Source organism: Telopea speciosissima, chromosome 5 (genome assembly GCF_018873765.1).
Source record: "Telopea speciosissima isolate NSW1024214 ecotype Mountain lineage chromosome 5, Tspe_v1, whole genome shotgun sequence".
NCBI classification, from domain to species: Eukaryota; Viridiplantae; Streptophyta; class Magnoliopsida; order Proteales; family Proteaceae; genus Telopea; species Telopea speciosissima.
The window spans coordinates 25,534,119-25,550,670 of record NC_057920.1 but is presented as its reverse complement, the minus strand read 5'-3'; the positions used below and the strand labels follow the sequence as shown (position 1 = coordinate 25,550,670).

Here is a 16,552-nt window from a genome sequence, read left to right as displayed (position 1 = left end):
GGTGGTTCATTGGTTGGCTCTGAAGATGGGTTTTGGGTTGCAGGCCGGCAGCCGAAGGAGACGGGAGAACCGGTTGCAGGTTAAAAATTGAACGGTTAAGATAGATTGATGAAATTTCAACGGTTGAGATTCATGCGTCGCGTTTAGTGGTGCGCTTAAGGTACTTTACCAGCCGCGCCGCGACTTTTTCCCTAAAAAGAATCCCCAAAACCCGCGTAACCCTACTCGCATACCCTTCCTCCCTTCCAATTCCCATTTTCCCTTCGCTACCGAGCCGTTTCCTGGAGAACAACTAAACCAGAGATCAAATAGAGAGAGAGAGAGAGAGAGAGAGAGAGAGAGAGAGAGAGAGAGGAGAAGGAGGATGAGAGGACGAAGGAAGTGAGGAAATTCTCAGCGGCTGAAGCCATTTACCTTCCCTGCGACTATACAATTGTTGCTGAAACCTGAAACCATGCTCCCCTGTGGCGATCCCTTCTATTTCCCTGCGGCATCTGAAGCCATTTCCCTTCCAATGACTCAATAGGTATAGGAATGTCTTATTGTCTCTTGTTTTTGTAAAAAATTACAGATTGACATATTTTTTTTTTAGATGGAATTGGATAATGCTTGAAGTATTCCCATTCACGATCTTGGAGACCCACCCTACATGCTTCTGTGTTTTATTCGACTGTGTTACATTTTGCCCATTTACTCCCAGGGTACTTTTGAGGATTTTGTTGTAGAGGATCTCTTTACCCTATATAAAAGAAAACAGAATTAAGTTGTATGTTCAGTATTCGTTTATGCTAGAACGTTCTGTTAATTGAATTTCTCAATGAGGTGCTGGCTTGGTTGTTTTCCTTAATACTACTGTATGAGAAATGTTAACATGTTGCATGAAGTTAATACTTTTATACTGTAATCAAGTTTGATCAGTGTTAGGTATATTAGCTAATAATCTCTCTGTTTAAAACCCGTACCATAAACTCCGTTTTTTTTTCCATTCCCGTTTTTGCTAACTATGGTATAAACTCTCTGATTAAGATACAAGATCAATTAATCAATGCTGAAAACAGACTAAGGCCGGCCAACCAATGAATATGTAATTTTGGTTAAAAAATTCTGGAGAAATGTGGAATGACAAGATTTTTATGAACCATCTGAAGCAAATACATGCTCATACCCTTAGAAATGCCATTGACCACACAAAATTCCTCATTACCAAGCTACTTCAAATTCCTGACATCCCATATGCCCAGGCACTGTTCAATCTTATTCCCAAACCAAGTGGCTTCCTGTATAACAAACTCATCCAAGCTTATTCCTCTCATGGACCTTTTGAACTCTGTTTCTCCCTTTACAAACGGATGCGCCAGGAATGTTGCCCACCGAACCCACATACTTTTACCTTCCTCTTCACTGCATATGCTTCGCTCTCCTCACTTCGACAAGGCCAAATGCTCCATACCCAGTTCATAAAATTTGGGTTGGAGTATGATCAGTTTATCTTGACAGCTATGATTGACATGTATTCAAAATCAGGCTTGTTAGCCTCAGCACGCCAGGTTTTTAATGAAATGAGCGAGAGAGATATACCCTCATGGAACTCAATGGTCACGGGTTATGCAAGATGCGGGAAGTTAGCAGAAGCAAGAGAATTGTTTGCGTCGATGCCTTCAAGGAATGTGGTTTCTTGGACTGGCATGATATCTGGTTATTCTCAAAATGGACAGTATGAGGAGGCCCTTGCATTGTTTATAGAGATGATGGAGAAGAAGGATGCAAGGCCAAATTTTGTGACCATAGCAAGTGTCCTTCCAGCTTGTGCTAATCTTGGGGCATTGGAGATAGGTGAGAAGATTGAAGGGTATGCTAGAGAGAATGGGTTCATGAGAAATGTTTTTGTGAGTCATGGGTTGTTGGAGATGTATGCAAAGTGTGGTAGAATAGATAAAGCAAGAAGGATGTTTGATGAGATTGGTAGTGGAAGGAATTTGTGCTGCTGGAATACAATGATCATGGGCTTGGCCATCCATGGTAGGTGGAAAGAGGGTCTAGAGCTCTTTGATGGAATGCTGGTAAGTAGTTTCTCTGCGTGATTTTATTCTTTTTCTATTTAGCAATTTTGTAATCCCACAAGTCCATTAGCATTCCTGTGTCCTGCCTATGTATAGATTTTAACTTGATTATTAAATACCAGATAAATGGGACTGCACCAGATGACATTACATTCGTGGGACTTCTTTTGGCATGCACTCATGGAGGGTTGCTTGCACAAGGGCGAAAATTATTTGAATCTATGGAGAGAGACTTCTCTATAACTCCAAAATTGGAACACTATGGGTGCATGGTTGATCTCTTAGGTCGTGCTGGGGAGTTGAAAGAAGCTTATGCTCTGATAAAGAGCATGCCAATGAAGCCTGATGCAGTGATATGGGGGACTCTATTGGGGGCTTGTAGTTTCCATGGTTCTGTTCAGCTGGCTGAAAAAGCGGCAGAGTCTCTCTTTGATCTTGAGCCATGGAATGCAGGGAACTATGTGATCCTTGCAAATATATATGCATCAACAGGTCAATGGGATGGCGTTGCAAAAGTGAGGAAGCGTATGAAGTGCAACCAAGTTACAAAGGCAGCAGGATATAGTGTAATTGAAGAGAATGGATGCCTTCACAAGTTTATTGTTGAGGATAGATCACATCCAAGATCTAATGAGATTTTTGAACTGTTAGATGAGATTTCAGGAAAGATGAAGCTACTTGGGTGCTTGATGAATTTTGATTCTGATGTTGAGAATGACTGTATAATGGAAGGTCAATTCTAGCATGCTCTGAATGAATTTCTCGATAAAAAGGTCTATGACATTGCCTTTCTCATACCAACAGATTATACGAATTGATGCTATGTCAACATGCAGCCTATAATATGGCATATTGCTACAACATCATGGTGTTATAGCAAAGTGATTATGTCAAGAAAAAAGAGTAACACCCCCCCCCCCCCCCAAAAAAAAAATAAAAGTATGGTTGAACTGGAGATAATTGTTGGACATCCTTGTGTCTTGAGGTAATATTTCGCTTTATGCTACTTTTATTACCTCCATTTTTCATTGCTATTATTGCAAACTAAGTATATCAGAACTAAACAAAACCAGAGAAAGAGAGAAAGAAGATGGAGGAAGGCTGTGTTATAGACAGTAGTTCTATCACACCAGCCACATTCTTATTTATATTAAAATGAACAAGAGACCTACTACAAACTAGAATCAAGACACAACTCTACTTAGCTAATCATAAAGTCTAATTACAATAGGAAAGATAAGAAAGACAAAGATAAACGATAAACTAACTTAGACATGATCCTATGCTACAAGGTCCATGGGCCTCCATTGATATATGTGTGTGTGTGTGTGTATATATATATCTACTATAAAAGTATTTTTTTAAATGACAAAAATACCTGTCTTTCTCTCCCTCTCTCTGCTTTGCATGTGGGGAAGACTCCTCCCAAACTCCAACAGAGACGTCCATCCTTCCCCCGCTCCTTTTCTAATGTTGAAGAAGTTAGGCTGCAACTAATTCTACAGGAGGATCGTGAAGTCTTCAATGAAGAAGCTTTCTTCAATCGGTTGATCTCAGATTTGCAGGGAATTGCAATAAAAACCAGAATATAAACAAAGAAGAAAATAGAGAATGGAGAAGATGGATAGATAGAAGAAGGGGGATCGGGATAGGTGGGGTTGGCTATCTCAGCCTGGGCATCTCACAGCATGTCATGGTTTCAAAAACCAAAAATCTCTCTTTTTTTTCTCCATACAATAGTCCAAATTAAAATAAAACTCCAATTCCTAATCTAAATAATAAACCTCTAAAACTCCACCCAAGGCAGCAACCCTTTTGGATTCAAAGTACTCCACGCAAGCTGTCATGGGCCCACCAAATCTGAGTAAACAAATAAAGAAAAGAATCCTAAATTATCTCTAACTCTAATTACATCAAATAACTAAATAATTTCATAATTAAAAACTATCTAAAAAATTAATTATAGTAGCTGTAGGAGTCCTCCACAACTTGCAAATTAATCTTCACGTTGCATTCAATCTCCACCAGCTATCCATATCACCCCAAATCACTATTCATGTGAACAGTGTCACATGAACAGCAACTCGTGGTACTGTTCATGTGAACAGTAGTTTTTTAAAATTCTATCTTGGTCTCTTCTCTTCTTCGTGCTTCTCTTTGACTGGGTCTGCCTTATGTGATGCTCCATCGAACCTACAAAACTTGCCACATCATGAGAACAGGCTGCCTCTCGCAGAACTTGAATCCTACAATTACACTGGGTTAGTTTTGGGGCTTGTTCTTGCGGCTACACATGGACCTGTGATCTACATCACTCAGATTCATAGTTCAAAAACTCGTTTCGTTTCGGTCAAAATTTTGAATATTTCGGTCAAGTCGAAACGAAATGTAACTTCGAATTGAAAAAATGCAATATTTCGAAAATTTCGGTCATCTCGTTTCGGAAATTTCGGAAATCTCGGTAATTTTGACATTTTACACCTACAAATGGCCAAGCAAAACTCAAAGAAAAAATACCTTATTTCGACGAAATTTCGAGCAGTATCTCGGAAATTTCGGTCAGACCGAAACACCAAAACGAAACGAGATTTTAAACCTTGCTCAGATTAACTAGGATCATAATAACGTGACAATAACCAGAATTCTAGAATAATTAATAATAATAGATCAGCAACTCAGATAAATGTGAAATTTGATATGAAGTTGATAACATAGGAAGGAACAACTCTTCAAAAGATGGGCTCGATCCAATAGTTGGATCTCAAGAACCAGCACTGTTACAGAACTAGTAACTTAACATTGTAAGAACTAGGAACTCTGATATCTCAGCAAATGATGAACTGATGTAGGTATGATTCTAGTTAACAGCAGTTCTTAGACTAGTAAACAAGATATCAAAATATGAGACATATGGTAGTGTCCTACTTGAGGTAGGATACCCAAAACCCTGTAGGTCGATTGAAGAATTTAAAAACAATGCTTTAGGACTTATAACAGATCAGATTTGAAGTTTAATATCAGTAATAAAACAGTAATCATATCTACCAACAACTAATATGTGATTCAAAAGGAATTTAATGGCTTAAACAGAGACTGAAATTGATTGGAAGAGTTCCAAATTTATGGGACTCTAATCAATTGACCTCTGTCCTAAAACTGAAACTGTGGGCAGGTTTTGAATTACATGCAGTTGATGGCTCTGAGATCATAACTGAAATCCCAGATGTATTGATCCCAAAATAGAAGAGTTTTAAAATATTGGAATACCATAAACAAAACAAAAACTGTACTTGAAGGGTTAATGAAAAAGAAAAATAAGAAGAAAATATAGAATCATATGACTTGTAACTCACATCCAATCCTTAATCAGAATCCCACCGACCCTCCTAGCATCCCACAGCCATTAATCTGAGTCTCACAGAAGTTGAGCAGCAAATCCACATTTTTAGTCATAATAAAAAATGTTGGGATGGTTTAACACCTACAATGCTTTTATAGAAACAGAAAGGCTGAATCATATTGGCCCTAGGAAAGTTACCAGCCAATAGGAAGCTACCATATAAAAGAATCAAACTAAAACAGACTAGGGCTGTGTTTGGTTGGATAGAAATGAATAGAAAAGAAAAGAAAAAAGAATCTTGAATAGAAAAGAAAAGAAATGAAAAGAAAGATAAAAAGAACACAATTTCTTAGTGTTTGGTTAACAATAGAAAAGAAAAGAAATCTAATACAAATTAATAATAATTGCAGCCCCACCTCTGGCTAATAATCTCCCGACTTTCTCTCCTCTCCGACTTTATCTTTCCACTTATCTCTCTCCCCGCTTTCTCTCTTTTCTCTCTCTACTTCTTTGCGGCATACTCCACCTCTTCTGCACATTCCCATCATTCCCTTTGAAGCTCTTGCAGTTAAGCGCAGGCGCACAACAATGTGGAAGAACCATACCGGCACTGGTAGTATTGAAGGGCCATAATGCAGTGCCTTGGCCATCAAAAGTACCCACCTCCGGTCAATGACCTTGCACCCATCCAAACTCTATCCAATCATCCAAAGAACCATACCTGCTCATATATGTGGTGGTATTTAGGAAACAAGATCCCAGATCTGATTTTTCTCCAACGCCAACAGTTCTTCATTCATAGCACAATCCTCCAACCAGTAATAGATAATGCCTTTGCAACAGACTTAGGAATATGATGATTTTCAACAGTATTCAAACACGGATGGAAGGTAGAAGACAAACCAGAATAGAACACAAAATTAGAAATGGGGTGCTGGTTACAACTCCGAACACCTTTACGATGAGTAATAGGAGTATCAAGATCAGAAGAAGGTTCCAAGGAAGAAGTAGCTGGAGCAGAGGCAGCCGAAATGGGTGGGGCCTATACTTTTCGTTGGTGACTTTGGAACACAATAGGTGTCGGTGATGAGGCAGCCTATGGAACGGGGTTAACAAGAGATTGAACAACATAAACGGGAAGATCATCATCCAACTCAGAAACAGTAAAAGAAGATACATCGTAAGGGGTGGATTCAAAGAAGGAAACATCAACAGTAACAAAGTATTTCTGTAAGTCAAAGGAGTAACAATGATAACCCTTCTGGGTGCGGGAATAACCAACAAAAAACCACTTATGAGCTTTAGGATCCAATTTTGAATCACTAGGATGATGATCACAAATGAAGCAAACACTACCAAATACACAGGGTAGTAAAACAAACAAAGGCATAGAAGGAAATAACAAAGAATAAGGAATATAACCAAGTAAAATAGAGGAAAGCATGTAGTTAATAAGGTAACATTAGTCAAAACAGCATCTGCCCAAAAAGGTTTAGGCACTTCCATCTCAAACAAAAGAGATCGAGTAACTTCCATTAACTGTCTATTCTTCCTCTTGGCCACACTATTTTGTTATAGAGTGTCAGCATAAGAGGATTGATGAACAATACCACGTTGAACCATTAATTCAGTAAAGGGGGTAGAAAAATACTCCTTAGCATTATTACTACGAAGAACACGCAAAGGAGTTTGAAACTGAGTATTAATTTTATCATAAATGTACAACATGTTCTAAAGATGAAAAATAATTCTTAACGAATTTTCATTAAATAAAGCCAGGTAAATCTGGAATAGTCATCAACAAAAATAACAAAATAACAAAAACTTAACTTGGAAATGACTGGATAAGGACCCAATACATCAGAATGAACTAAAGAAAAAGGTTGGTCAGACCGTTTATTGACTCTAGGAGGATAACTCACACACTGAAGTTTCCAAAACTGGTAGGACTCACAATTTAAACTAGAAAGAGACCAAAAGTGAGTATCTAAAAGTTTCAAACTCTCCAACGAAGGATGATCAAAACGACAATGAATCTGTTGAGGTGACGCCACACTGGAACACGTCACAGATGAAGTGTCCTCAAGTATATATAGCCCCCCTTGATTCCCGACCTCTATCAATCATCTTCTTCGTCGTAAGATCCTAAAATACACAATGAGTCAGAAAAAAAAGTTACAGAACAATTATAGGTTTTGGTAAACTTATTAACGGAAAAGATATTAAAAGGAAAGTCAAGTAAATAAAGAATTGAAGATAAGGACAAAGAATTTGTATTATGAACAATGCCAGTACCAGTCACTTTAGCTAAGGAACCATCAACTAATGTAACACTAGTTGAAGATTTGTGTGAGGAGGAAAGTATATTTGAGACACCAGCCATATGATCCGAAGCCTCCTGAATCAATGATGATCCAGGGACGAGAAGTAGCAGTCAAAAGACATGTAGTGGCATTACCTGTCTGAACAAAAGTGACAGTTGGAGTCTGGGATGGCTGAGAAATCTGAAACTAGGTAAAACAAGCATACTCATCAAACATCTTCATGGTCTTACCCTCAAACTTTGGAGATGAAGAAATAGTAGACTCAGTAGTAGCAGCGGAATTGGCAAACTGTTGTTGAGGTGGTTTGCCATGAAGTTTCCAACAAAAACGTTGGATATGGCCTGGGTGACCATAATTGTGACAAGACTTCACCGAACTTGAATTATCAGAAGCAGCCTGAGTACCTGAAGTAGGGGTTTTCCCATAACCAGCCCCACGACCACGACTACCACCACTATTGCCATTGCCACCATTGCCAGCCCCACTATTGGGTCCACGGTTAGATGGAAGAAGCCAAGGCAGATGTATCCACTGAAGTAGAACTCTCACGAGAGACACGTAGAACTCGGGAAAATGTTTTTTGATAGTGTGGCTACCTTGTCACCACCAAAAATTTGAGGATGGACTGAATGATACTCTTTCTCAAGTCCTCCCAAAAATCCCATGACAGCGAGCTGTTCTCGCTGACTTTGCATTTGTTCCACATAGAAGTGATTGGAAGTAGAGAATTCAGCTCCTCATACATCCTCTTGAAGTTAGCAAAATACTGAGTCAAAGGGCGACCCGTTCGATCAGACCGATAAAACTCTTGAGACAGATCATAAATACGACAAAGGTTGTTATATCCAGAATACAGAACATTAAGATACTCCCATAGCTCCTTGAGGGTGTCAATGTGAATCTCCAAATCAACAATTTGGTTATCCATTGAATTCAGCATCTGTCCCAAGATTCTTGCACTAATAGTATCCCTCAAGGGATCATCATCTGGTTTAATTTTCAACAAATGATCTTGCTGATCATGTCCGGTCAGAACCAACTTAACAATTTTCTTCCATTGTTGAAAGTTGGTAATCCCCTCCAGCTTCTTTTTAGTAATACGATTTGATGATGAAGATAGTACCTCAGTCACCCCATTCTTAAATTGTTCAGACATTATTTACAGCCAAAGGATGGAGTGAAATTGCAATAAAAAATGAAAAATTCTGGAAAAACTCGATTCCCAAAAACCCTGACCAATATCGATTTTGCCAAAAATCCAGACAAAAATTGATCTCAAAAACTTGAACCAAACAGAAAATTTGCCTCTGGAGTAGCTTTCGAAAAATCCAGCAAGCTCCAAAAACTCCAGCAAACTCAAAAAATTGTTTCCAAAAGCCCAACAAAAAAATCGATTAATCACCCTAGGAAAAATTGACCTCAAAACATTGACATGGTGCTGCTGATGTTTGATCTTTAAGTTCCAGCCCAATCTTTACTCTATCAATCATCCAATAGCATAAAAAAAGACCTAGTTCTTAATTTAGAACATGAACTAGTCTCTAAACAGTCCCAAAACACAGCATAGGGTGCTGCACCCCTTCAAACGAAAGACAAGAGGAGGCGCAAAACTTCAATCTGAAACGAGAGAGAGTGTTTTGCAACTTGGGAGTCACAACTTATTGTTGGATTTCACACTCTATTCAATATAAAATAAGAAAAAGAAAAATAAACATAATATAGGCACAATTCTCGAGAGAGAGTGTTGTGCAACTTGGAAGTCACAACTTACTGTTGGATTTCCCACTCTATTCAATATAAAATAAGAAAAATAAAAATACACACAATACCGATGCTAATATCGAGGAAGAGTGTTGTGCAACTTGGGAGTCACAACTTATTGTTGGATTTCCCACTCTATTCAATATAAAATAAGAAAAAGAAAAATAAACACAATACAAGCGCTAATATCGAGATTCACATAATCAATGCTTCTCCTCCATTCATTTGGCATCTTCCTTGTGCTCATAATCCTGTTAAATAGATTGGTTAACCAATATACCTCACAACCTCCCAGGGCTTTCCTTCTATTGGGATCTCATCTGGGCCTTGTGTCTTGCTTGCTTTCATCTTTCTTAAGGCTTCTTTAACTTCCGCCTCATTAACTTGTCTTGCATATCTATAGCGTGAGGTGTCTTGTTGAATAATGTTATCGTCCGGATCATTTATACTAGACCTATCTCCATTTAGTAGATCACAAATAACTCATCCCATCTTTCAGTGTCCTCATCCCTTACCAACACTCTTTCATCATCACCCTTGATACACCACACCAACTATAGAGCAGGATTCAAGACTAAAAAAGGCGTACCTAGTGCACGAGGCCCCTGGCACTGTGGGGTCTTGGGAGGGCCATAATGTACACAGCCTTACCCCCCACTTCGCGGAGAGGCTGTTCCCGACTCGAATTTGCGACCTATCGAGATATTATAACATATATATATATATATATACACACACACACAAAATATAATAAAATGAGCAACCCCTAATGCATTAAATATTCAACTCAACACTTAAAAAGAGAGCTTAACAGGTTGCGTAGTCAGCCAGGAAACCAGAAAAGGAAGTCTTAAATTACCACATACAATAGCTCTGAAAATTCCACTAACAATCCTATACTTGCCTAAATGATCAAGATCTAAAACAGAGGCAAAATAGGGTTTTGAACCATGCCAAGCCAAGCCAAGCCAAGCCAAGCCAAGCCAAGCCAAGCCAAGCCAAGCCAAGCCAATACCAAACCAAACCAAAAAATGTAGGAAAAAAATCTTTTCTTCCTTCTACTGGCTGAAATGGCATCACATGCCATTCCCTTCTTTATTGTTTTTCTAACCGATATTCTGAAACCCTCACTGCCTTCAACCCATTTGATGACTGTGTCATTGCCCCAACCTGTCAAGAACTTCTGAATGCATCCAAAAACTGTTTTGACCAAGTGTATCAGTAGAATCTCTGAGAACAGACAAGATACTGGGTTGGGGGTCAATCCACTAGTTGTGGTCATTGGTGATGTGGTAAACACAGCAATTTGGATGGAGGTTTCTGCAAGGCTTGGAAAGCTCCAGTCAAATTCTATCTGGTCCTGGCACCTTCTCTGCATGGGCATCAGATGAATTCTTAAAGTATTTTTCCTCTGTAAAAGGGCACTCTGGTCAATCTTCTGTTCCATCTTAAATTCTGTACAAATTTAAACCATTAAGCATCAAGTGGAATAGTAGAAGTTTCTGTGAGACTCCTTGTAGAATTCAAAATGTAGTGTTTCATAGCTGCATTACTGATATTAGCACTCCTAGATCCAATTTTGTGGATGAAATAATTTCTATGATGTGGGCTTGTTGCTTCGTGAGAATACCTTATATTTCTGTTGCCATGTTTAATTCATTGGATTCTGGACCATTGCCTTGATATGTCTCTTCCTATTGCATTTCTGTTCAGAGCTCACTCTGTGGGCTTGTTGCTTTGTGAAAATAATTTATATTTCTGTTTCCATGTTTAATTCATTGGATTCTGGACCATTGCCTTGATATGTCTCTTCCTATTGCATTCCTGTTCAGAGCTCTTTTGTCTTCAGTTTGTCACCAAAATTTAGCATCAGAGTGAGTTGAAGTTTTCTACTTTTTTAACTTTCTAGATGATCCTGCTCCCTCCCCCCCCCTCCTGCTTCTTGTCTCCGGAATTTTCCTTCTGTCTTCTTTTCAACTTCTTTGTCAAGTCTTTTATTTGCTTCTTGAGAATTTTACTTGTGCTTGTATGCACTATTAACATATGCATGTCTGAAGCTATGGATAATTAGGTGCTTCTGATTTTGATGGTTTAATTATAATAATACTAATTTATTCCATAAACTGACATTGGATTTGTATTTGTCCTGAATGCATTTGCTCTTTGGTGCAGATTCCAATCGCACTATTCAGGTTATCTGAGTATTTGATATGGTGCAGCAACTGAGCAAAAGAAAAAATTTGATCCTCAATGAATTGGCTTATTCTTTCATGACAAGTGGGTACAGGGAATCACCTTCATTGTTGCGATTTATGACTACAAGTAGGCGGGTTCAGGACAGAAGCAAGAAAAAGAGGGTGCATGATCTAGAAATAGCAACAGAGAAGTGGAAGTTAGCCTCAAAGGTTTTGTTTCTTATGGAGGTTTTGAAGAGAGAACCTGAGCAAATCATTCCTTTAAGATCATTGGAACAGTACAGAAGGCATATTAGCCTTCCTAAGCCCCACAAGATCTCGGACTTCATACGGAAATCACCAAAGCTGTTTGAATTGTACAAAGATCACAAACGAGTTATATGGTGTGGGATGACCAAGGAAGCTGACAACTTGGTGGAAGAGGAAGCAAAGATCCTGGAGGAGCATGGTGAGAAAGCTGCTGAGCATGTTACCAGGCTCTTGATGATGACAGTGGATAAGCGGCTTTCCATGGACAAGATTGCCCACTTCCGCAGAGACTTTGGCCTACCTTATGATTTCCGAACCAGGTGGGCCTACAAGTACCCCCAATGCTTCAGGGTGGTTAAATCTGAGGATGATGTTGAGTATTTGGAACTTGTCTCCTGGAATCCAGCTTGGGCTGTAACAGAACTAGAGAAGAAAGTGGTTGGGGTAAATGAGTCTACCCCTCCCACTCCAGGGTTGCTCACACTTCCATTCCCCATGAAATTTCCTCAAAACTACAAGAAAATTTTCCGATATGGTGGGAAAATCGAACACTTCCAGAAACGGTCTTATCTATCTCCATATGCTGATGCTCGAGGGCTTAAAGCAGGGTCACAGGAATTCGATAAGAGAGCAGTAGCGGTGATGCATGAGCTACTTAGCTTTACCATTGAGAAAAGGGTGGTTACTGACCACCTCACCCACTTTCGTCAAGAAATTGTGATGCCTCAGAAACTGATGAGACTTCTTCTGAAGCATTTTGGGATTTTCTATGTCTCTGAGAGGGGAAAGAGATTTAACGTGTTCTTGACGGAAGCTTATGAAGGTTCTGAGCTGATTCAAAAGTGCCCCTTGGTTCTTTGGAAAGAAAAGGTCCAGGCCCTAATTGGTTACAGAGGAAGACAGCGGAGAATTGAATCATTTAGTGACTTTTCAGATATGGAGGGTTATCATAATCTGTTTGACAGCGACTTTAAAGGTGAAAATGCTATTGCAGAGCTTGAGAGTGAGGACACAATTGCTGGGATAGAGGACCTATCTGCTCCTGATCATGAGATGGAAGTAAGAGATATCTACACTGCTTACACAGGAAGCTGACCAGTGAATTATTATCATGAGGTTGGAATCTCTCTCTCTCTCTCTTTATATATATATATATATATATATATATATGCTAAGAATTTTGTAATAAAGAAAGATCCCTCCATGCTCTACAAGGGCCCAATGAAGCAAAAGCATATGCATAGCAAATGAAACTTACACGAAAAAACATCTCCAGTCTCTCCCAATTTCAGTTGTAGAAATACTCAAATACCAGAAATGCCTTCACACACATTAGCCCAAAGAAGAATACAAAGCTTTGTAGGCCCCCTTAAAAGAGGCTCTGTTGTATTTTCTTTTTCAGCCATAGGTTCCACAATGCTGCTGACAGAAAGGACCAGAGAATCCTTCTAGATTTGAAGTTCTGGGCCCCTCATTCTTAATGCAGATTAGAAGTGGAAGGCATGACCAGACCTTGCCAATCTCCTTCAAAAGGGTACCCCTGTGCAAAAGTAAATGGACACTGCATCAACAAGGATGGACAGAATCTTCAGCTTTCAGACATAAAAGATGAACAGTGGGAAGGAAAAAACCTGTTGAAACCTTTTTTTTTTTTTTTTGGGGGGGGGGGGGTGAGAGGAGGAAGGTAAAGGGATAACCCTCAAATCCTGTCCTTTTGTCACACTACTTGGAAGAGCTGAAATGTCTGGGGCAGCTCCTAATCACTAAGATTCAGCTTCAAGAGCAGGAGACCAAATACAAAACAGTCCATCTTCTTGGGCATATTCACCAGAGCATGCTTGTCACTGGCCAAATAAAAAATCAGGAAAAAGGCGTCCTCAAGGCACTTAACATTGTAAATGAAGTCCTTGTGCGATCGTCTTTCTTGATTTTAATATGCTACTTAAAGGTTGCATTAGGAAGCATGACATTATTCCTCCATAAGTTGGTAAATTTTATGTGATGATGAGCCAACTTGTTAAGTTGGTAAATTTCTTAGTGTTTCATATTCCAGATCTGGGCTGGGAAGCCTATTTTGTACTTCACTGCCAACAAATAACCAACTTTCTTATTGAAAAACACTTCATCTTAATTTTACTAGTTATTTACGTTCTGGGATCTGTCTATGCAATATTAAATATTCTATTTAGGACATTTCATCATGGGATGCTATGTTGATTCCTCAACCAGTGGTTGGGATCCGTGTATGCTCTCCTCACTAACCTCCTCCCCTGGCCCCTCTCTCTCTGTCTCTCTCTCCTCTTCTTACTGCAACCAGTGTCAACCCTTGCTTCGCTCTTTAATTTCCATCATCACATTTCTCCCTTTTTAGTTTCCACCTCTCTTTCACGTTGTCAATTACTGGAAGGAAAAGAAGAAAAATAGAGAAATCGAGAGAGAAAGGGAGAGAGACAATGTGCAGAATTGGGAGTCACAATACAATCGTGATCTCCCTCTTTCCTTCACTAAATAATAATCATAAGGGCAAAACAGGTAAACAACTTAAAAATAAAATAAAAGAAGCTTCCTAAATTACCCTCATCACTACTCTCCTCTTGGTATTAGCGCTAGCCACTAATACCAAGAGTTATACATTTTTCTCCTTAACACTCCCCCTCAACCTGGAGCATAGATATTGATCATGCCCAAATTTGTTACAAATGTATTCTACTCTAACACTCCCCAAGACTTTGTAAATATATCAGCAAGTTGTTCTCTTGTACGAACATGACAAGGAGAACTCAGTCCCTTTTGTAGCTTTTCTTGAATAAAATGACTGTCTACCTTAATGTGTTTCGTTCTTTCATGAAACATCGGATTTGAAGCTATATGAACAGTAGCTTGGTTATCACACCAGAGTTGCATTGGCGAATCATCAATGAATCCAAGCTTAACAAATAATTGTTTCACCCACATTAGTTCATAGGTAGCATGCGCCATGTCGCTATACTCTGACTCTGCACTGGAACGAACAACTACTTTCTGTTTCTTGCTCTTCCAGGACACTAGGTTTCCTCCAACAAATGTTCAATAACCTATGGTCGACGTCTTGTCAATCGGAGACTCTGCCCAATCAGCATCCGAAAAATCCTCTATCTGTTCATGGCCATGATCACTATAGAGAAGACCACGTCCATGAGCCTTTTTTAGGTACCGCAAGATACGCACAACTGCCTCCCAATGAGATGTTCGAGGAGTAGACAAAAATTGACTCACCATACTAACAGGAAAGGCAATGTCAGGTCTAGTCACTATTAGATAATTCAATTTGCCAACTAACCTTCGATATTTCTCAAGATCACCCAAAAATCACCATCATCAGCCATAAGCTTTACATTGGGATCCATAGGAGTATCTAAAGGTTTAGAACCCAACATCCCTATCTCTGAAAGAAGATCCAGAACATACTTACGCTGGGAAAGTGAAATCCCTTTCTTTGACTGAGCCACCTCCACACCTAAGAAATACTTCAACTTTCGTAGTTCTTTGGTCTGAAACTTCAGCTGCAAATATATCTTCAAGTTCTCAATACTAGAAATATCATCTCCTGTAATTACTATATCATCAACATAAACAACAAGGAATATCTTTCCTGCATCAGACCGACGGAAAAATACAAAATGATCACTGCCACACCGTGTCAACCCAAACTCTAACATAACTTCAGTGAACCGGCCAAACCAAGCTCGAGGGGACTGTTTCAGCCCATACAATGACTTCTTGAACTTACAAACCAGACCAGACTCCCACTGAGCAACAAACCCAAGAGGTTGCTCCATATAAACCTCTTCATGCAAATCCCCATGCAAAAATGCATTCTTAACATCTAGTTGAGACAAAGGCCACTGATACGTAGTAGCAAGAGAAATTAAAATACGGACAGAAGTAAGCTTTGCCGCAGGAGAGAAAGTATCCAGGTAATCTACTCCATATACCTGGGCGTAGCCCTTTGTCACAAGGCGGGCTTTCAAACAAGCTAAGGACCCATCAGGGTTCACTTTTACCACATACACCCAACGACAACCAATAACAGATTTACCTGAGGGTAAAGGAACAAGATCCTAAGGTTGATTCTCTTCCAATGCCAACAATTCCTCATTCATAGAAGTCCGCCAACCAAGATGAGATAATGCCTCTGCAACAGACTTAGGAATATGATGGTTCTCAACAGTATTTAAACAAGAAAGAAAGGTAGAGGACAAACCAGCATAGGACACAAAGTTAGAAATGTGGTGTTGAGTACAATTCCGAACACCCTTACGATGAGCAATAGGAATATCAAGATCAGAAGGAGGTTCTAAAGGAGAAGAAGTAGTACCTATTGCAGGATTTGCTGGCAAAGAAGTAGATGGAGTAGAAGTCATGGGAAGCCCATACTTTCCATTGGTGACGTTGAAAAATAATAGGAGGAGGTGCCGGTGATGAGGCAACCTGTGGAACATAGTGAATAATGGACTGTACAACGGAAACTGGAAGATCATCATCCAACTCTAGACACAGTAAAAGAAGAACCATCATAAGGAGTGGATTTAAAGAAGGAAACATCGGCAGTAACAAAATATTTTTGTAACTCAAAAGAATAAC

At 39.3% G+C, this 16,552-nt stretch overlaps 2 protein-coding genes across 3 annotated transcripts; both read left to right on the top strand.

Moving 5' to 3' along the window:
- The first annotated feature begins 1,096 nt into the window (after positions 1-1,096).
- On the top strand, positions 1,097-2,861 carry LOC122661012 (pentatricopeptide repeat-containing protein At5g08510-like). 2 transcript variants are annotated; one of them, XM_043856305.1, is made up of 2 exons: positions 1,097-2,060; positions 2,183-2,861. In XM_043856305.1, exons 1-2 carry the CDS (start codon positions 1,113-1,115, stop codon positions 2,801-2,803), a joined length of 1,569 nt encoding a protein of 522 aa, XP_043712240.1. In that variant the 5' UTR covers positions 1,097-1,112; the 3' UTR covers positions 2,804-2,861. The 2 variants fall into 2 exon arrangements, with proteins under 2 accessions (XP_043712240.1, XP_043712241.1); XM_043856306.1 differs by having other exon boundaries at positions 1,097-2,065; positions 2,188-2,861.
- An 8,834-nt stretch (positions 2,862-11,695) lies between these two features.
- On the top strand, positions 11,696-13,036 carry LOC122660894 (protein WHAT'S THIS FACTOR 1 homolog, chloroplastic-like). The gene has a single exon (XM_043856145.1). The coding sequence runs from the start codon at positions 11,696-11,698 to the stop codon at positions 13,022-13,024; it is 1,329 nt and encodes a 442-aa protein (XP_043712080.1). The 3' UTR covers positions 13,025-13,036.
- The last annotated feature ends 3,516 nt before the right edge of the window (positions 13,037-16,552 follow it).